The following is a 22,403-nucleotide window of genomic DNA, read 5'->3' as shown; positions in this document are numbered from 1 at the left end:
CGGCGTCATGCGGCCGCTCAGCCACCTGGGCTCGTCCCGCAGGAACCTGCACGAGCTGGACGCCGAGGCGCAGCCGCTGCAGCCGCCGCTCGCCAGCCCCAGCCCCAGCGCCGCCGCCGCTGCCCCGGAGATCGTCGTGTCCAAGCCCGAGCACAACAACTCCAACAACCTGGCGCTGTACGGCCCCGGTCCCGGTCCCGGTCCTGGTCCTGGTCCCGGTCCTGGCCCTGGCCCCGGCCCCGGCCCCGGCGCGGCGGGCGGCAGCCAGAGCAACAGCGGCAGCAAGTCGAGCAAGAAGAAGAACCAGAACATCGGCTACAAGCTGGGGCACCGCCGCGCGCTCTTCGAGAAGCGCAAGCGCCTCAGCGACTATGCGCTCATCTTCGGCATGTTCGGGATTGTGGTCATGGTCATCGAGACCGAGCTGTCCTGGGGAGCCTACACCAAGGTGCCGCCCTCACCCCGAGCCGCTGCCCCCGGCCCTGCCGGGGCCTGGAGGAGGGAGCCCAGGCCCGTGGTTGCAAATCTGGGGAAGCCCTGCCCTGCCCTGCCTGTCCTGGCCGTGCCCTGCTGGGCTGTGCCCTGCCTGCTGCACCAGGCACTGGAGTAACTTAGTTTGTCACTCTTGGGCAACACATCCCCAGCTGCGGGCTGTGGCAGAGCCTCTATTTCAGTGGCTCACTTTGTGCCCTGGAAAGTGACTCTCACAGAACCCTGCACTTTGCAACCCAGGTGGGGTGGAGGGTGAAGAAGGGCAGGATGTGGGGGGGAGATCTCTCTCTTGCTCTCTCTCTCTTTTTTTCTTTTCTTTTTCTCTTTTTTATTTTTTTATTTTTGCCTGTTCACGGACACCCTCATTTCTCTGTTGCAGGAGTCGCTGTATTCATTAGCTCTAAAATGCCTTATTAGCCTCTCCACGATCATTCTTCTCGGTCTTATCATTGTATACCACGCCAGGGAAATTCAGGTAATGAATGCTCTGCTTCTTCAGTTATCAAAGATTGCAACGCAACGATGTTCATGCAAAACACTCGTATATTTTCCTCTCTTTCTCCCCCCCTCCCCAAATAATCCCACCTTCTTCCCTGAGTACCTATTCTTTCACTGCTTGGCGGGGGGGAAATAAAAAAGACTTTGTTCCCAGATTTTAGTCACTTACAGAGATTTAAATACAGACATACACAGAGCTCTGTGTGTGTGTGTGTGTGTGTGTGTGTTTTAACTAGCAGCTACAGCAATATCTTTGTAATGTGATTTCTCACTCCTAACCATTGAATACAGTATTCCATTACCCTAGGCTGTATGGGAAATGTATTAGCCCAGCATGTTAAAAAAAAAAAAAAAAAGCATGGCATTCACCAGTGACCATCTATAAACTATGCTAATCCATACATCTTCTTTGGATCACATGATTCATTGGTGAGTGGCTTCGGTCACCTCTAGCTGTGGAATCTTCCATGCTATGTGGAATGTCTCCTATAAAATTTGTTTAGAAGTAGAAAACAAAAGGAGCAAGAAGGAAAAGAAAAGAAAAGAGAAACAGGTTCTCAAACTTGAAATCAAAGCCATCTAGTAAAACAATATGAGGCAATAAAGATCCATCTTGAGTATTGCCTTAATTATCAATAAAATACAGCTTAACAGGATTTAGAGAACTTCTTTCCATAAGCCAAACCAGAAAATAATTCTAAGGGATACTGTTCTAGTTCAGAAATTCCTTAGTTCTCACTCTGAATTGGGAGTGTTTTCTTCCATCTCAGGAATGAATGTCCCTGGCTGCTGAGGATCTGCTGATGGTGTTGCAGATGTTTTTAAAGTGATTCTCTTTTATTTCTAGCTATACAGTGGTGTAGCTAGCACTTTTGGAAAACTTGTGGCTAAAGGCAGACATGAATGTTTCTAGAACAGAGAGAACTTTCTTCAGTATTACCAAAGAATGCAAAATGTCCAGTGCTTCTATAAATGAACAGGGCTATAGTTGTTTTATAGGTATATGCAAAAGGTTAATATCTACTTAACGTAGAGTAAGGAAACGTTTGGGGATTTTTTTTTTTTTGTCTCTGTCCACCTGCAACCTCCCCAAGACAAATTGCAGTTTGGAGTCTTGTACCTGAAAACCTTTTGAGGAAAAAATCTTATTGGATTGGGCCCTGGTTTCCATGTTATGTATAAAACAAGTTAATCTAATTCTTCTGGAGCAGATGACTTTATGGTGAGAGAATATTAATGGGAACTATTGAAACACTTCAGAAAAATAAACTTTTGGAAGAAATCGGATTACCAATATAAACACAGTTAACTTATTTTTCTTATGTCTTTTATCTGCAAAGTAGAGCTTTATGCCAGTGTATCTGGCTCTGGAAATTGTGGAAAGGGTTCCTATAAGAAATTCAATTTAACAAACAGCCTCCTTAGATACCGTAATTATTGTGATCCTTTTTTTAAAAAAAAGGTAAAATAGTTAATTATAAGTTTGTTCTTGTTGGTTTGAAATAAATGTTGAGTTAGCATTGTCTGTAACTGTAACTAGTATACTAATTTTGGTATTACAGTTCAATTAGTGTAACTGTAATACTAAAACATAATGCTTGTTCATTGAAGGAATTAATATCCCTTCTGTTGGAGGGAAGGGGACGAAAGAGCAAAACTTTGTGATGATCAATCTATTTTCAACCTGAAGTTTATTTTGTAGAGGAACAGGGATAAAACTTCATTCATAAATGAACTTTAATAATCTAAAACAAATCTGAGAAATGTCACTGATTTTTTTTGTCTTAGTATCTTGATTTGTAACAATTGTTTAGAAAGAAAGTACTGTTAGAGCTCTACAAATAATTGGACAGACTCCATGTTTACTACAGCTATAGCATCTGTTTGCTTACCTCGTCTTCATTTGTTAAACACCTTGTACATCTGTTTTTCAGTTAGATGTAAAATCAAAGCCCTACAATGACTGATTTTTTTTTTTCCTCGTCTATAATAAAAATGGCTATTTTCTTGCATTTCTACTAGTTTGGGGTTTAACTGGGAATTTTAAATAACTCCACCATGATTGAGAAAATGTAGAAGGAATCACACCATCCCATAGAATAATCAAGGTTAAGGTAATTTTTAATGCTGCCTGAAAGTATTAGAAGGAGACTGTATCGTTATTTCACAGCTATTTGACTTTATTCTATGCAAGACCTGCTGTCAACTGTAATAGTCATTGCAGGGTCCTAGGCAAATTCCAGTTTCTCTGGGCTCAGTTCATTCACCTGGAAAATTAAGAAGGACCTTTCTTTTGTCAAGTAAAACATTGGCCACTATATCACCTTTAGTGAGACGGTATTACATATCCTTGTCATTTAGAGGCAACATTTTGCACTGATTTTGTTAAGATATGTTATTGTGAATAATGACTGAACAGCCACATAAGTAACAAATACCTAGTAGTACCAAAAGTGAGTGATATTTATGTTTTAGGCCTTAATATAGTAGAACTATTTTAAATACTTTGGGTCCTAATAAAAATATAGGAAATTTATTTGGCTAAGTACTTTTCCCATGAAAAATACTGAATAATCCCATTAACACAATTGCTTAAAATTGATCTTCTTTACAGCCTTCTGCTTACTGAAGAGACACAGTGTCAAGTTCTGCAGTCCTTCTCTCAGGCAAATCTCTTGTTACCTTTTTATGAGAGGTGTTTTGTCTTGTTTCTGCTCCCCCTCCCCTTTTAATGGGGATGCCAGGATGCTGTACATAGAGCAATGGTTTTCAACCTGTGGTCTGCAAACCCCTGGGGGTCAGTGGACTATGTCAAAGGGATAAGTGAAAGATAACTGTGATCAATTAGATGTACATGAATACCCACACTTACAATTCAGACGGGTTTACACCTCCATTTGTAAATATTTTTGGGGTCAGCAAATGAAAAAAAGGTTGAAAACCAGTGCTATAGATAAGTGCTATTTTTGATACATTTTTATTTTATTTCTTTTTTGGAAGTGTTGTTTGAACTCACTATTTGGTGTTAGCCTAATTTGTATTTCATCATAAATTCTGTCTTAATTCTCAGTTGACAAGTGCTGAGACTATGCTAGTGAGCATAGCACAAGCTAACAAGAACTCTCTGAGATGGCAAACAATATTCTGAGAAATGGTAGAACATGAGTATTTTTCTGTTTGTAGCATGACAGGTTTTACAGTCTGAAATCAGGAATGATACTTGGAAACAGGGACTTTATGGCAAAAATGAGAGTTTAGAGATCACGTCTCACAAAAAATCATTCTTGAAAGCATCTGATGACCTAAAATGCCTGCTACGTGAAATAAGAGTTTCTTCTTGATCTTTTGGTGTCCTTCTCCTTTGAGTTGTAGCTAAGGGACATCTGAAAATCAGTATATGGTGCCAACATTTCTTTTTGGAGGTGACTATATTTTATAAATTTAAATGTTCCTTTTGATGGTTGTCTCATGAAAGCTAGAAAAACTGGCAGCCCACAAGTGACCAGCCATCCTACTTTAAGGGCGCTTGGTAAGAAGATATTTAACTGAGGAAAATATACAAAAGAGTTCCAGTTGATTGCGATTTATGTTAGGTTCTTATTTGGTAGACTATGTAATATGTAGTAGGCAGAAGCTCCTCACACTGTAGGTCTGTTTTGTTTTTTTTTTTTTCAGCACCGCAGACAGCTCCGGACATTGGAAATACCTTTCTCTGTTAGGTTATGTAATTTTACTTTTCGTTCAAAACCAAAGCTTTGTATTATGTGTCCTTTAGTTCCCATTTCACAATTCTTCTGGAAATCTAAGACTTGAGCAACGTTTTGTTGAATTGATGTTAACTGCGTAGAAATTCATGACTCTTAAATGCACATTAAGTCTTGCATTTTAAACCCGTTAGCAAAACAAATTCATTTTTATGCGCTAATAAATGTGCGTGGACTCCTTGTTCTGTCAAACTCCAGGATTCCTGAACACTGTAGCCTAGAGTTTTTGGAAGACAATATATGTAGTGTGATTTAAAGCTATTTTAGGTTTTTAAAAAGTACATACTTGAAATACACTATGTCACTAGCATACCATAAAATTATGGTCATGCAATTTTTATTTTTTCAGGTTCGTGCATAAAGAGAGAGCTATTAACATAATATATTAATTTTTCTATACGAACACTATTAAAAGGATAAGACCAGTCAACAGGATGAGGGAAAGTGTACGTGATTGTTAGCTTATCTTATTTTGAAAAAGGCAAGAAACTAGGAATCAAGGATGCAGACACACTTAACTGAGTCATTTACTTCGCATTGGCCAGTCGTAACCGTAATTCTGTGCGAACATTGTAGTTGGGAAGATTATGAAATATTCATTAGAATCCCTATCCATGCAAAAGAAACCTCTATGGCAGTTGATCTTTCAGTCTTTTGAATACCTAAAATCAATCAAACAAATGAGCAGACCAACAAACTTGTCTTGTTTTTGGAGCCAGAGATGAATCTCAGTAGGAAAAATCACCTGTTGCTACTTCATCAGGCCTAAACTAAGACAAGTATGAATAACAGTGTCATTCAGTAGCCTTGACTCTTACTAGCCAGGGACAGACTAATGGCCTATTATTCTGAAGGCAAACTTACTCCACTGAAAAATTGGTAGTTAGTGGGCGTGTCCATATGTGCATTTACACTGGATTAAATTTATTGTGCAGTAACTGGGGAATAGGTTGGTGTCTACATGTGCAGGTGACCTAGCGCCAAATTTAGTCCCAGGTCAGAGCAGTCTTCCATGTGCCCCTGTGGCCACTGGGGGGAGCTCCAGCCTCTGGCCACATGACTCCCAGCACTTGGAACTAAATTTTAGTCCCAAAATGAAGCCAGGAAAGGCAGCCAGCCAGGAGCCCTGGGGCTGGGTTCAGGCTGGTCCTCTAGTGGTCCCCTAGCAACTGGGCAGACCCAGCTGGGAGGCCTCCTGGATTACTGTGCAGTAAGATGTCTACATGTGCGTTAATGTGCAGTAACTAACTGGGAGTAAATTTGATACCTGCATAATGCAGGTATCAAATTTATGCTCAAGTTGGCATAAGTCTCTGTATTTACTGTGCAGTACAGGTGTACGTGCATAGACATGCATCTGTACTGTGCAGTACTTTTAGTTACTGCGCAGTAAATGCACACATGTATATATGCCCAGTTGTAGGTAAAAAGAGGAGACCTTTCTGGGGCTAGTGATGTATTTTTAACCTCTTAATACTCTATGGGTTATTACTTGGCATGTAGAATTTCCATCTAGAATGAATGTTAATTTAAGGTCATAAATACAAAAAATTTTTCTGCGTGTGAAAGAATTAGAGTAGGTGAATTAAGAGTGTCTCTTGAGGTGTACGAAAGTCATTGTTGATGTGATTGAGTCAGCTTTAATTTTAAGGCTGGGACAAGTTTAAATACAGGTTTCTAAATTTTGCCACCTCTGTACTGGATGAAATGGGAAATGTAAATCCTATAATTTCTGGTAAGCACTGAATACCAGACATGATTTAGTCCCACTTAGCTGTGCCGTTACATTATTAATGCATGGAATGATAATAAATATTGGTTGCTTATTGAGTTTGTGTGTACCACAAATTTAATTATGTGGTGCTATAGGTTTTGTCCCAAATGGGGTTGTTTGGTACTTCTAGACCTTTCATGCATGCACAACATCACGATGTAGGAGAGGAAGACCAATATAGGCAGAAGCCGTAAACAGGAAATAAATTGTAGAAGCTATTTTAAGGAGAGTAAACGCAAGTAAACAGGAGTCTGTTCAACATAGAATCTATATGAAGTAAATAGAAATTCTCTTTGGGTAAACTTCCCTGTATGCTCATGTTTGGGGATTTCTGATTTTAGAGTTGATCTTTATAGCACTTCAGTGACAGTGTACAATTAGAATTTGTCCTTATGACCGCTGGATTTTTTTAAAACAATAAATAACTCAAAAGATCTTCATTAAATGCTTTCTTGTGTGTGGAATGAAATGGCTAGAAAGATGGAAGTTGCCTTGTTAGTTACAGCTAAGTTGCTAACAACAAAACTATGTAAGAAATAAGATGAGTAACTTAGAATTGATTTGCAATTTCATAGTTTAAATTGGTGGTTGGCAAACTTTTCAAGCTGTGTCTGGAATAACCCAGATCAGGTCAGAGGCAGGAAGGCTGGCTCTAGGACCCAGCTGCTTCTATGTCCACTTCTCCCTGCTGCAGCCCAAGGGAAAGTGCCAGTTGTGGAAGCCCCAGTCTGCAGGCCAACTCATGGGCTGTAGGTTGCCAACCCCTGGGTTAGGTTCTTAGAAATGGTATCTGATGAACTAAGCAAAAGGAGAGTATAAAAATGCAGGCCTACTTCCTCCTCCCACTTTATGGTCTAGGATGGGTTTAATTTAAATCAAATAAATTTCAAATCATGATTTAGATTGCTGGTCAGGAAGCCTTGATTTAAGCTTTGTTTTCTACAAAAAGTGCATTCTTGTTGTTTGATGTAACCTTCATCAAAATATTCCCAAACAGGGTCTCTTTTACATCCTGGCAAGCCTGCTGCATTCTGTCACTAGATCTCAAATCAACTGAAAGGCTAGACTCAGAAATGTATCCCTCAAGACTTCTTGGAATATTCTGCTCAAAATGTTTCTCTTTTGTTTCTACTGCCCTTCCCTTCTTACATTTATCTCCAGACTCTTCCTCCTTGCCCAAATCTACTTCACCCCCAACAACCCTCTCTTCATTGAACTTCTTGAAATTTTGCACTTTTAGAGAGAGGCAAGGGTTTGACTCAATGTATACAAACTTGCAGAGAGATAACAGGGCTGATGGGTAGGTAATCAAGTCTGTTCTCTGTCACTTCCATATACTGCTGTTAACGAGGATGTTATCTCTGGAGACGGTTTGAGAACTGAAACTAAGCATCATAGTAATACTCAGTGGGATCTTCCTGACTGAGCACAGAGTCCCATTGGATAGAGCGATTTTTATTTATTAATCTATAGATGAGTCTCTGGGAATCCCATAAGGTTGGGCCCCTAATATAGTCCTTGGCCTGTTGTGATCCATTTATAAAACTTTTCTAAAAAGGTTACATGAATATATTGTCTCAAGTAGTACATAACTAGAATTTACAATCCCTATTCCATGATGGTATCTTTGAGCTCTAACATATCCTAAATTAAAACTAGCTTTATATAGATTTATTTTTTTTAAAGCAACTTAACCAAAAAAAATACAATTAAATAAAAAATGATTTAAATAACATTTGACTTAAAAAAAAAAAAAAAAAAAAAAAAAAAAAAAGTTGATTTTTATCCACCCTGTTATGGTCCTGAAATGCACAAATTAATAGTGTACAATGAAAAGTAATTGCTGTTGTTCTTCTATGCTCATACTAGTCTCAGGATTAGTTGTTTATTACAAAAATGCATGAGGTACCCGTCATCATAATGCATAAGGCACCCTTTTTATGCCTTCTATCTCCTTGTTTTAAATAATGAAAAAGATTAATATTTAATGAGCTTCAACTATTTCTTTCTTGAAAGTATGTTATTTTTCTACTCCACCTCCATCAAACTGAGCTTGGTGCTAAATTCATAATTGTTGCAGGGCAAAACTTAATAGGAATTCACAAAAATTGGACATGTAACTCTAATATTACTGAGGTGGTGTTAACTTTTTATTCATATGGTTAGATTCAAGAAAGTCATGTTCATTCTGTCTTGTGTAACACAGAGCACACAAGACCTATGCTGATTGTAAACCAAAATCCCTCTGGGGAACGGTCACAGTGTCACAAAGTTCACAATAAAGAAATGGTGTTGGCATAATTGGTAGGTCCAGGGGAATTCTCTGCCCAAGTTAATGCCACCCACCTTTGTAACACTTGGGCAGCTTGGGGTGTGGTGGAGAGACAGAGATTATTTTATCTAAGCAACACTCTACTTCAGTGGAGTGGTACATGTTTATGTTGCTGGCCCTGTAGCAAGTATTTTGCTAACGTTGTGCCAGAAGGAACAGAGCCTGGTTCACCCTCATGTATATGTGGGATCTACAGAGCTAACCGCTCCCTGCCCCCCCCCCCCAAAAAAACCCCCAACAAAAAACCAAACCAACCCCAAAAACAAAACAAAAAACCCTGAAAACAAAACAAAAAAATGCAGCAAACAAACGAGCACCACACAAACAACTCAACTTAGGAAAATACAAAAGCTTGATTCTGAATAGACACAAGAAGCAAGTCTGTAGAGTAATGATGCTTCAGTGATCCTCATCTCATGCTCATTCAAGTTCTTTAGCACTTTTGATTTATTTCGGTGAACTTTGGATCAGGCTCTCTACCCAAAATGGGACATCTTTCTGATCCGTACTTCGTTCATTGTATGCTTGTCCTTGGAAAATCCTTTGCTACTAGCGGAGTTTCTGCTCCTGGATTTTGTGGTAAATGCATGCTAAAAATCCACAATGCAAATAAAAGATCTGTAATGTACGTCAGAGATTACTTCCTTTAGTTTGTTGAAGGATGGCTACAAAGCATGCAGCTATCCCTTTTTATTGAAAGGCTGATGCATGGATTTAAGAGTTTCTTTCAGTCTAATTATCTTGCTCTTAAAATGTCCTTATTTTTTAGAGGTGCTTGTAGAACCTGTTTACTTAAGTGAAAATTGTGGGTGCTAAACATGTCTGAAAATAGGAATTGTGTTTATCCATAATACCAAATGAGGGATTGATGTGATGTTGGGGACCTCCATAAGGTTGTTTGAGCATCCAGTTAATAGTCTTTAAACATGATTTTTTTTTGAGTTTAGTTTTAGGGATGCTCATTGGCAGAGCTTCATTTGTCAGTGTACAACTGAATGATGATAAAAACATCTAACTCCCCTTTTTACTTAAATGCACTGTTACCTAAAGCTTCTTCTGTGTATGTGGACACCACATAATGATTGCCAGGCTTTTGTAATTAGTACTTACAGCAGTATGTGCAACTGTCAAGAATCTTATTATACAAATAGAAAACGAAACAATTGGGAAAATGGGGGTCAAAACCTCAATGTACGTAAATTGTTGTAGCTCAGCTAATATCAGTAGTACTGTGATAGTTTTATGTCAGCTGAGAATCTGTTCCATAAGATGCCGTTACTTTTTATAGTGTTTGTCTTGCAATGATAGAAAATATGTTGGAATCTCCTTTTGCTTCAGTGTAGTTTCTTTATATCAGTTTAAATGAAGAGAACAAGACCAAACAAATTTTGGCAATATTTCTGCAACACAGTTATGAAATATATATCTGACCTACTGAATGTAGTATTCTGGCCTTTGAATTTGATTTGAGTTTTATTTGCAATCAGTTTGAATGGAGACCAGAATGGAAATAGCTGTGATGTTGTACTGGATTCAGGTGCATTGCAGGTGCACTGTGGAGGCTTCCGTAGAATTGGGCCAACTTTAATAAGTATCATTAGTCCCTTATTTTCAAGATAACTCAAATATCATTCTTTTGCCTCTTCCTTAAAACATGAAATAACTGTAGCATATTTTGATCTGCAACTCTTTTTTAGTAAAATAAAAGTATGTTGCATGAAAGAGACAATAAAGAGGATGTAGTATAATTAACTTTGTAATTAGCTTTCAGGTAATCTGAATGCTTTGCCCAATGTTCTAATGTTCAAGTATTTTCCTTATTTATCTTATAGTCAGTTTTAACTATTATGGGGGGTAGGAAACATGAATTAAATGTCTTTAAGTAGAACTCAATTCAGTTGGAAAAAACAGATGAGCGTCATTCAGTATAAAATATCTCCCTTTATTTTTTTCAATGGCATTTCTTTATAATGTAATAAATTCTATTACATTTGAAAGTTGCATGAAAGTTTTTTCCATTCTGAAAAGTTGATGTATGCAATATTAAACCATGTTACTTTTAGCAGGTTACATATTTTCATTGAGGGCCTGTCGGCAATCATTGTCACATAAATTTTGTAAAAAAAAAAATGTATTAAAATAGATTGCTCTTTCGTATCGAAATCTGACCCAGAGGCAACTTTTATAGATTATCCTGCTGTCTTACAAATCTTTCTTCTATTAAGGAAAATAGTGAAATATAGAGCAGATTTTATCACTTACAGCAAATTTTGTGTTAAACTTGAATTTTGAAGCTGAAAATGCTGATAGTTTAGTTTCTATTATACATCTATCATGAGTATAATGCCCTCTTTTCAATACTGTTCCTCAGGAAGACTCATTTGTATTTTATCAGTTCATTGAGCTCTTCACTAGAACAATTCCTGTAATTGTCCTCGTTGATCAGTGTCAAAATAGACCCTTAATAAAAATATTTCTTATGTTGACTTTTGTAAAACTCCATTCAAAGAAAGGGAAACAAGGCTGAATACTGAGAAGCACTAAGGGGCTGCAATAGTATGTTCCCCCAGCTCCCATTCAGTTGCATGGAAGTTGAGGATGCACTGCTCCTGGCAGGACTGAATCTTTATTGAAGAAGTAACCATCTTTCTTAAGCAGGGAGGTCGTTGTTGTTGTCCTTGGTCTTTTACTTTTTAAACCAGCAAATTATGATTTTTTTCACTTTTGACGTTTAACTATATATTGTATGTTTTCCTCTTTTAAAAAGTAGGTCTGTTTTTGAGGATTAATTCTGTAAAAGTAGCAAATTTTTTAACTACAGGTCTAGTCCATTCACTGAGAGTACAGTAAAAGTCCTGTTTTCTGGCATGAGTGTGGAATGGAGGGTGCTGGTAATCTGTGCCCCAGGTAACTGGTGCTTTTAGGGGTTTCCGGTCAGACATGGAGTGTTGGGGGGGTGGCAGTGGCTGCACAAGGAGCGGTGAGGGGGAGGGTGGTGGTGACCGTACATGGGGCGTCTACAGCATAGGGTGGTGGGTGGCGGCAGTGGTTGCTGCATGCAAGCTCCCCCGCATCTGGCCGGCTGGCCAGAAATTCTGGTTAATAGAAATGCTGGTTAGTAAAATGCTGGATAAACAGGGCTTTTACTGTATTATGTTATGGCTTATGTGACAAATTTCTCTTAACACCCCAGAGAGCTGAACTGTATACCTTGAGTACAATCAAAAGAATTCATAAAGTCATAGATATTAGGGCTGGAAGGGACCTCGGAAGATCGAGTCCAGCCCCCCACCCGAAGGCAGGAAGTCAGCTGGGGTCATGGGAACCCAGCAAGATAAGCATCCAATTTTTTCTTGAAGGTGTTCAATGTAGGTGCTTGAACCACCCCCGATGGCAGGCTATTCCATTGCTGAGTTCCAATCTGTTACATCTGGACAAACTTGTTTAAGCCAATGGCTATGCATGAGTGTTAGTGAGAGAGTTAACTGAAAAACAAAGGAGTTAGAAGGGGGGTTGCAACTGAAACTGTAATTTGGCCTGACATAACATCTGTTACAAGAAGGAAGGATTGATCCCAGCTTGGCTGTGAGAGGTTAGGTTTCGAGAACTGGCAGTTGAGGTGGGCGAGTGAATTGTTTTTCTGATTAAAGGCCTGTTTTGGAAGTAGTGAAGAAAGAAAAGTATGAGGCTATATAATTAAATTATTACAGAGTTACTTTTTGGGGTAGGTTCATTCTAACTTTGCCATAGGCAACAAATATTTCTGCTTGGCTTTTATGTTAGGTCAGCTGAGCTATGACACAAATGCTAACTATGTATGCCACACAATAAATTGAACTTTCACTTTTTAGATTATAACTTGAACTGTTGTAGTTTTAGCTGCATGTCTTTCATGAGTAACTAAACATCAGTCTCACAGTTTGTTATATGCACGTGTAATAAATAAGAAAAAAGCACATATTGATGTGTTTAGTATTAAGTAATTTAAAAGCACAATATTAACATTAACCTATTCTTGTGGTGCTATAAATATTAACCCCATTTTACAGATGGGAATATGTGGGCAAAGAGTTTAACTGATCTATCCAGGTTTATTTAGTGACTGCAGATTTGCAAAGCCAAGCAACAGCTTTCTTGTTAACTGAATTCAAAGTTATTAATCCACCTTTTAGTTTGTAAAGGGGACATTCTTCGGTGATGTGCGACATTGTTTGTATCTCTGTACAAGTGCATGGTAAGTTAGCACTGAGGCCCCAGCTGTAAAGGGTGGCTGCTCAAGGACCTTGGCCTGTCCTGAACCTGTTTATCAGGGAACAACTTTGCCATTATTGTTCAAAGCCAGCAGGTAGGGTAGGGTTTGTTGCAAGGAACTTGTTTGTGACTTTCTGTGATTCCCATTCCTTGATGCGGAGGGCTTTTGCAAACAGATCCTGGTCAGGGAGGCTGCTCCATAAGGGGTGTTGTGAAGGAAGGCGGACCTTGGGTGGATTAAATTGGGTCATTGTAGAGTGGTAGGTAAGGTGCAGCATGAAAGGTCTCAACCAACTTTCGGGTCATCAGTCAGTGGATGTGTGGGGGAGCAATATTTGCAAGGAGGGAGTGGAGTTGGGCCGAGGGTTCCAGTTATGATGTGCATGGTTGAATTCAGCTGAGTGTCAGCAAGTTGTGTATCTGATAATCCTTGACAGACAGATGCGTAATAATCTGCTGCTGAGTATGATGGGGCAAGGGCTGAAGTCCAGAGTGTAGCTGCAGCTCCTCACATTGATCCAACAAGCTTGACTAGCAAGTTGTTTTGGGATTTGATCTTTGCTGCTATTTTCTTTAAATGTTTCTAGAAAGTCAGGATTCTGTCTAAAGATACTCCCAAGTATGTTGGGCAGGGATCATGCTTTAGTCTGTGACCACCCATATACATATTAAGTTCTTTTTTGGCACTGGCGTTGTGGAGATAGAACACTAGATACAGCGTTGGTAGGACTCTGCATGAGCTGCCATGTGGTTCAGTAGTCTGCCAGCTTTGTCACATCTTTGTTCAGGGTCTGGTCCAGAGCGCAGAAAGATGGAGCTTGAGTGGTACACCAGATGTCATCAGCATAGATGAACTTGCAGGTTGTTGGTAGATCATTTGTATATAAATTGAACAGGGTTGGAGTGAGCATTGAGCCCTGTGGAAGTCCATTGGCCTGTTTCCTCCATGTGCTTATCCAGAGACACAGTGGGAGTCTTGGTCAGAGTTGTGATCAGAATTCAGCTTCTCCTACATGCCAGTGGAAGTAGAAGTAGAGCAAACAGATGTTTTTGTCCATTTTTTGTGTAATTCTTAAACTGTAGTATACAATTAAAGAATACTGGTATAATGCAGTCTCTGCAACATGAGCATAACTCGTTGTGTGATGTACAGTGTGTTACAGCATATGCCATGCATCTTTTGCAACATAATATTGTAATTGATCACACTTGGGTATACTGTAATAGTGTTTGAAAGTATCCTATTTGTGTAATGTCTAAAGGCATCATGATGAATTAGATCGGTAGTGCCTCTACAACTTCATGATGTCTTTTATATAACACACCATGCATGGTCTTTCCAGAATATGTTCTTTATTTGTATCTGTAATATGTGACTAAATTTATCGTGAGCCACTGCTTCAACTTTTTAATCTCTTATCAAACACACACACACATTCATACTTTTCCTTCCTAAGAAGAAAATTGTTGTACTACCAGGTGAGAAAATCACAGCCTATTCTGTGATTACATCTTGGAATTTGACACCTTTTTATTAACAAAATGGAGCCAGCTCTTTCAAAGAGGGTTTAAGATGGCCTATAAAATTTAACCTGCGAAGTCTGCAGGCAAAGAACTTGAATCTCCATTTTGTAAGGAAGTCTGGAGAAAGACTGTTTGTTTGCCTGGACAGCATCTAGTAAGTTGTGCCCATTTCCACAATACCACATATGAAATAATTTGCATTTGCAAATCGAATACTCAAGTGTCAAACAACATCCATTGGCAGCACATCAGGGATATTTTTGAAGAGTTTGTGCAAAATGCTTTGGTGTCATTCCATTTTGTATTTAATTATTTTCATTCTGGTGTGATCTCAAATGTGCTGGTTTGAAACACCTAAGTTAAATGAAGAATATTTGTGCCATAGGAAGAGTCACAGCTAGATTTGTTTTCTCAATCCAGTTTTCAATATTATGAAATGTTTAGTGGCAGGCTATGGAATAATATAGTTTAAGGAAGATTATTCAGTGGTAAATCCACATCCCAAATTCTGTTGTCAGATGAAAGAAACCATGGCTATCCATTTTTTACTTTGCAGCCATACATGACTAGACACCTGTTTCCAGCCAAGGGCAGTATAGGGATGCAACTATATGAGCAAAGGCAGAGATATTTAGCCGTATAGTGGAGGCAGGAGGGAAGGCTAGCAAACCATTCCTTTCTCCTGCTTTTGGAAGTTGAAAAGGCTAAGCAGCTTTTATTTTTAGCCTCAGGTCAGATCTGCCAGTCAGTGGAGCCAGGTGCAATAATTCTTAAATTTTCATTTTACCTTGTCCAGTGGCAGCAGTGATATGTTGTCCTTTTTCATCAACCAGGCTTTTTCTAAGGCTGGATGTAGAATGGAGTCTGTATGGAAAGAGAGATTCCTGAAACCAGAAGAACTTTATAGCTCTGTCTTAAAGCGAAGGAAAATGATGTTGTAAATTTATACTAAGCTCAGGACCAGTCTCAATTTTAAATATTGTTTGCAAAACTTTGCACGCTTGTTTGCTCAGGGAGTAGTTGGAATCTGTTTTACCAGAGAAAATCTGCACAAGCTAGAATGCTTTATTGATAAAATGAAACATTCAAATGATAATACAAATTTTTTTTTTTTTTTACTGATGTTATAAATGCTAATAAAACCATCAACAACTGGGCAGTGCCAATAACCACTCATGCTGTGCAGTGTTTGGATAGAATAGGCTGGGATTTCTTTTACATGCTCAATACATTTGGGCTTGATAAATAATTTTGTGGACAGATTGAAGTTACTCTGTCACTATAAAATAATTAAGTTACAGCTACTAGTGCAGTGTGAGAACTGTATTTGTCATCTGAAGGAATGCATCAGGTGTGGATTTAGAGGGCATTTTTTTCTTTTCCAGTCTTGATATTGCAATATTCCTTTTACAACAAGGTTGTAACTTACTCTGAGAAGCAGCACAATGACATAGAAGGACATATGGACATTCTGTGCATCAGTGTTTGCTGCTTTGGACCCTTGGAAGAATAATGGACTCTGAGGAGATCCTGTGTCTGCTCCTTTGGACATCAGGTTGGGAGGAATGATGAAGTGGTGAACTCTGCACTTTCATAGCTTCTTGTTCTAGATTTCTTTTACATGTAACCTGAACTCTGCACTTTCTTGCTTTGTTATACTTAGTTTTGAGGCAGGTGCAACATTCCTGTAACACTTATAACCTTAAATTACTGATATATACTTAGTCTCAATCCCAGTTGAATGTAGTTTTACTGAAGAACAAGTGTGTAATGGGTTAAATGCTAATCTCACACAAACAAGCAACATGAACAAAATATGATCATGTAGCATTTGATTATTTGGATTTTTTAGTATCAGACTTGGTTTTATTTTTCTTTATTTGATTGTTTAGGGATAGGTTCACCATTATGCTCTGGCTGTCTTCTCACTTTGAATCACTGCAAAGCAGCTAGAGCAAACTAGTCAATTTTCTCTAGGTCCTGACTTCCACATTTGCTCGGTTATCCCCTAATGCTTGCCCTTCATAATCCCTTGTGCACTCTCACTTCTGCTTTCCTTAGCAAATGTATCCTCTTCCAAAATGCTTATTTCTTTCCCTTGTTCACTATGACATTGAAGTCAGTATGCCTTTGGGGGGGAAGACGGTGGCGATTTTTCCCTGAAGAAAGCTTAGCTCTTCCTCTGACGGGAACAATGGGAGACATTTTTAAATAGGGAAGCCTGTTATGTAACTATCTGTAGAAAAACATTATTTTTAGTCCCTGAAGAAAAAATCAGTTCTGAAATATTATAAAGACGACTATTAGACATGAAAAAAATCTCCAAATATAGCCAGTACTTGAGCTGTTATATAGGAAATTTGAAAAGTCTGCATTATGCTATTACTGATGTTGTTCAAGATGTGGACGGGGGGAATCTGATACAAAGTAGCATATTTCATGAAGAACCCATTTTAAAATTAATTTTGAACTGTAAACTAATTATTTTATTTCCTTGTAAAAGGAAAGAAATTCTTGTAAAATAACAACCCATGCTCTGAGTTAATTACTGTAATTTTTGTGCAAGATATACTGCATTATCCATGCTTAGATACTTTTAAGTCTGCTTCCAGTGCAAAGCTCAGATCATCCTTAACTATGGAAGCAATCAGTGTTTCTGCCTTATTACTACATTACTGACTGGACTGAAGGAAATGGTGTATAGGTGATACTGAAGAAAACTTTTAAACTTTGTAAGAGTTTTTTAAGATTTGGTCTTTATTTTGTTTTCCCTTTTTTTTTGTAGTTTTTAACTTTGTTTAATGTAAAGTGCATCTCTCCTGAAATAAAGGGGAACAGGAAAAGGTAGCTAGATATTCCCTTGAGGGTTGTCTTTCAGCTGTTATAGAACTGGCTATAAATACTCCATCTTCTCTCCTCTTGTTGATGGAGATGAGTCAGAACAGGCAGGTAAAATGAGAGGACAGTGTGGAGTAAGACTTTCAGCCCAAGGATTTTGAACTGTAGTTCCCTCTGGGACCATTACAGTTTGATAGAAATTAGGATGGATTAGGATTAGCCTGTTACAGTTGGAGGCATGGGTTTCTGTCATCCCAGCTGGCATGGGGAGCACAAACGTGGTTTAAAGCTTGGTTTACTTCCTCCCGCATCCTATCACCTGCACTGAGTATGAGGATGGACACACATGTGTTAATGCCATCTTTATTTCTGTTTTTAATGCTTCTGTACCTATTCTAACAAAGACGTAATGTGCCATTCTCAGCAGATCATGTTAGCCCAGATAGAGCATTTCATCACTGTGGGTGTACTGCTTCTGGTACCTGAGCTAGCTCAGGTATTTCTACACTGCACTGTGCACTTATGCTGTGCTAAGTAAAGATATCCTCGGTTTATCATCTTATCCTAATGACAGCGCTTCTCTAAGTCTATGTAGGTATCATGATCTATTTTAAGAAATTGTCTTCAATTGGTACCAGTACTTTTACTTATGTCAGCCTGATACTTCCTTACCATGAGTGACCTCTAAAACATACACAGTAGAAGCACACAGCAGGACATTAATTTTAATAGAAAACTGGCTTTGTGTACTAGCATTAAACTAACATAAACCATATCATGAAGATGATTATGATGTTATGATGGGTCAGATTTTCCCATTTACCTTAAATTTAATTTGTTTTCTTTTTTTACCAGTCAGTATGCATGGAAGTGATGTAATGGCCTAAGTGTCCTGTCTGAACAAATGGACAATGTATTTCTTGTTTGTTTTTAGATGCTTTTGGGACCACAGTGTTTTAAACCAAGGCGGTCCACAGGGTTTCTGTAGACCGGCAGCCAAGTAGGCTGTTTTTCTGGATTGTGCCCTTATTTTTTCTAATGCTTTTTCTTTATACTGTCAGAATAATTGGAATGCTGGAGGGTGCTTAAGTTTCTATGGCTTGGAATCTGGAATTGCAAGTGTAGGGGGGAGGGAAATCTCTGACTATAGTTGATACCATTTTTTGTATAGCTTCCCTTTCACACCTGTTTTCTAGTATCTTCAGAGTAGTGAAGCAAAATAGCAATAGTGGCTGCAATTTTTTAATTTTTATTTCTGAATACAAATTATAAAGATATTCTTAGAAACTAATTGATGTCATTCCCTGCATAGTCCCCAATATCCTATGATGATTGAGTATGATTTTCTGAAAATGTTGATTGTTTGTTTGTTTTGTAAAATTAGCTTCCCTTTGCGTGTTAGATAACTTAATTTAATTTCAGGTAGTTTCTATGTAAAACTTTTGGAGAAAACTCTTGCTACATGTTATGAATTTCTCTCATTCTCTCTCATGTCATTTGGATTGTTAACATAAAATGCATTTTTTTTTAAGAAACCCCGGGGTAGGAACCATGGTAGCTTACGGAATACTTAACAGTTATTCACTTTGAGCTGTCTGGGTACATGATGTTCACTGTCCCCATGATTGCAGCTGCTAAATTTCATTACGTGATAGGAAAACATTAATGTGTTTCAGCTAATGTTACTTTTTCACGGAAGCAATTGCTGTAATTAAGGCAGAGGTAGGGATAGGGGCTCTGTTTTTTTAAATAGGAAGTGAGGTGGTCTGAAAGATCACGCACAGGTGGTACCAAAAGACAGTCATCTATTGACATACGGTCCATGCTCTGCTCCAAAGCAAGTTGCAGAATACTGATGCAGCATGTGAAAAGGCTCATCATTAGTCAGATTTTTGTCAAGATCTGGTATTTTGGGCTGATTATAAGGATTTTTTCCTTGTTTCTGCAATATATTGTTGAAAAGGGGAAAAAATACAAAAACCTTTGAAAATTTAAGCATACCATTTCAGATGGCCCTTCTGTGGCCATTAACACGATATAAAATTCTTGAAAGAATATATAGAATATAGTGCCATAAGTGTGCTCCCCTTACATAGCACACTAATAAGACAGATAGGTTATTCCACTATTCTGAGAGAAATAAATGTGTTCATATACAACATATTCCATACTGACATTTCAAGGGTTAAAACACTCATTTTCTGTATTAAACTCTTCAAAAACTTTTTTCTTTCATGAACCATTTGTAATATCAGATTTTCATATCTACATTTATAAATTAAACAGTATTCTGTTTATTTTCGTTTCTGAAAATGATTTAATTGTCTTTTCTGAGAGCCATCTTTCTGCATATGGGGGAGGGGATGGGGAAATGATATTGCTACTTTAAAGGGACCGAGGAAGCTTACAGGTCTGGAGTTCATGTCAGCTGATCTTCTGTAAATGTTTTGTGTATCTGCTCTTGTCCTGCTGACTGTGAAGCTAAATCAGGGTATCTTACATCAGAAACAAGAACTACTAAATTACTGTGGCTTAGGTTCCACTTACAGAGTAGACACATGAAACCAGTTCAAGCTGTTCTTCTCTAACTTGGAAAGTTCCCTGCTGTTGAAATTTTTTAATTTTGTTGTCCAGGCTCTCAGTAGTTTAGTTGAAATGGATAGAAAGGCTAGGTTAAAAGAGGTGACGAGATTACTAATATCTTTATCAGTGAATTTTGTAAAATGTTGTTTAAAACAATATTAGCTTAACCATATATTTGATTTGTATTTGAAGTAATCTAAGTACTTAGATGCAAGAATTTATTGTTCTCCAGAAGAATAATGGGTAACTATCTATTGAACAATTGAAGAACAGATTGATAGCTATTTTCCTCAAGCTTATACCATGTAAAATCTGAGACTTTGGTCTTGTGGGTCTATCTGTCTTGTGGACAGGTAAGTGGTTATCTACTTATTTTTGTTTTGTGCAAATGACTCCTTCCAATTAGTTAGACCTCTAAATAGTGATGCTAATATTATTTGGTCAAAGTACCTAATTTTAATCGCACCTCTTGCCTACTCGTATCTTGTTAACCTTTTGGAAGTATGACCCTATTGTTTATTGTTGAACAGTATCCTGGTTAAATGCAAACTGGTTTGACTTTGGTGATAAAAGAAATTGGAGGCTGTCTTTTGTACCAGTACTGGTGATTTTCATTTTTAGATCTAGTATACAAGACAGCAGACTAGAAGAAATTGTATGAACTTTTTATTAAATGATATGTGGAACATGAGGTTCCACATAATTTCTTATATACATAGTATAGTATATAGCAGTGGTGGTGCCCATGATGCTCCCCACGTGTCCAGAAATTTGCCAGTAGGGGAGTGGTGGCAACATCTGAAAACTGTAGCAAAGTCTGTCATCTGCAGCCCTATGGGTTGGTCCAGGCCTGGATTGTAACCACAGACCCCTCAACATGTGTCAGTCCAGCCCAGCCCACAGACTGTCCCTGCATGTAAGATCCAGCTTGTGGACTGGCCCTGCACCACTCATCCAGCCAATGGGGCTGAATAGGCTGAGCTCCACTAGTATATAATATAGAATTTCTACAGCATAACCTAGGAATTAATTTCTATGAAAGTTCTATATAGTGTAAGGAGAGTATGTTGAGTGATTTCACTAGACTTCAGTTTGGTAATATCATTTGCTATGACTACTTCAATTACAATGTATTTGACTAACACAGTTCCATTTCTTAAATAAATGGTATAAATGTCACCTGCTAAAGGCCATCCCAGCATATTAAAAAAATAAAGGAGTTTTGATAATGTTGTACTAAAGTTGACCTTATATTTTATTATTTCAGTTGTTCATGGTGGACAATGGAGCAGATGACTGGAGAATAGCCATGACTTATGAGCGTATTTTCTTCATCTGCTTGGAAATCCTGGTGTGTGCTATACATCCCATACCTGGGAACTATACATTCACATGGACAGCCCGGCTTGCCTTTTCTTATACTCCATCCACAACAACAGCTGATGTGGATATTATTTTATCTATACCAATGTTCTTAAGACTGTATCTTATTGCCAGAGTTATGCTTTTGCATAGCAAACTTTTCACTGATGCCTCATCGAGAAGCATTGGAGCATTAAATAAGATAAACTTCAATACACGTTTTGTTATGAAGACTTTAATGACAATATGTCCAGGAACTGTACTGTTGGTTTTTAGTATATCATTATGGATAATTGCTGCGTGGACTGTCCGGGCTTGTGAAAGGTAAGTCTTTTTATTTTTTTTTCTGTTTTTCCCTTTTGTAATATACTTAAGGAACCTAAACATATTGCAGAATATCCCTTTTCTGACACCTTGGGTACTATTTCATTCTCTTCTGTTGAATGGAAGGGAGCTTCAAGGATTCCTTATATGCTGACTGCTAGCTGTATTTTGTTTTCTATATTACTGACTACCTCCTGACCTCTTTCAAAGCCCTTTGAAAGAAAGGGTTAAATTGTCAAGAATTTTTGCCATAGCATTGTGATGCAATTTTAACACTTTCACTTTTTGTTCTAATTTTATCTAAATAGCACTTCAATCATCATTTTATATGCATGGCTTATTATAAGTTGCCTAGAATATCAAAGTGGATAGGTGCTAAAAATATTATTTAACAGTAGACATTACAATTCTCTTTAGTAATTGTCTTGACCATTTTAGTTTATGGATTGAAACAATTATTAATAATGGTGCATATAAACTAGTAATGGGAAGTTGCAATGCAATGCTGATTTCCAAAACTCTGAGGAATCCAGTGTCCTGTAATTTTGGGGGAGGGGGAAAGGTCTAATCCCTAGTATTATGTAGGTAAAGAGATCTTACCTTTTGATTTTTGGTTAATTTTGATCCTTATGGTATTTATTTGTTTAGCTGGGTTTTTTGT

General features: G+C 38.1%; 1 protein-coding gene across 1 annotated transcript in view; it reads left to right on the top strand.

The window, feature by feature from the left end:
* The window catches only part of KCNN2 (potassium calcium-activated channel subfamily N member 2), a gene marked incomplete at its 5' end in the record, with an annotated part of 154,238 nt that overhangs the window by 416 nt on the left and 131,419 nt on the right, over positions 1 to 22,403 (top strand). The window contains 3 exons of the mRNA XM_019518191.1: positions 1 to 448; positions 872 to 967; positions 21,324 to 21,742. The exon at positions 1 to 448 is cut by the window's left edge and continues 416 nt beyond it. Coding sequence (XP_019373736.1) covers positions 1 to 448; positions 872 to 967; positions 21,324 to 21,742 — 963 coding nt within the window. The remainder of the gene's footprint in view (positions 449 to 871; positions 968 to 21,323; positions 21,743 to 22,403) is intronic.

This window comes from Gavialis gangeticus, unplaced genomic scaffold (genome assembly GCF_001723915.1).
Source record: "Gavialis gangeticus isolate Ggan-Ray unplaced genomic scaffold, GavGan_comp1, whole genome shotgun sequence".
Lineage (NCBI taxonomy): Eukaryota > Metazoa > Chordata > Crocodylia > Gavialidae > Gavialis > Gavialis gangeticus.
The sequence above is the reverse complement of the archived record's forward strand: the minus strand, read 5'-3'. Positions and strand labels throughout refer to the sequence as shown.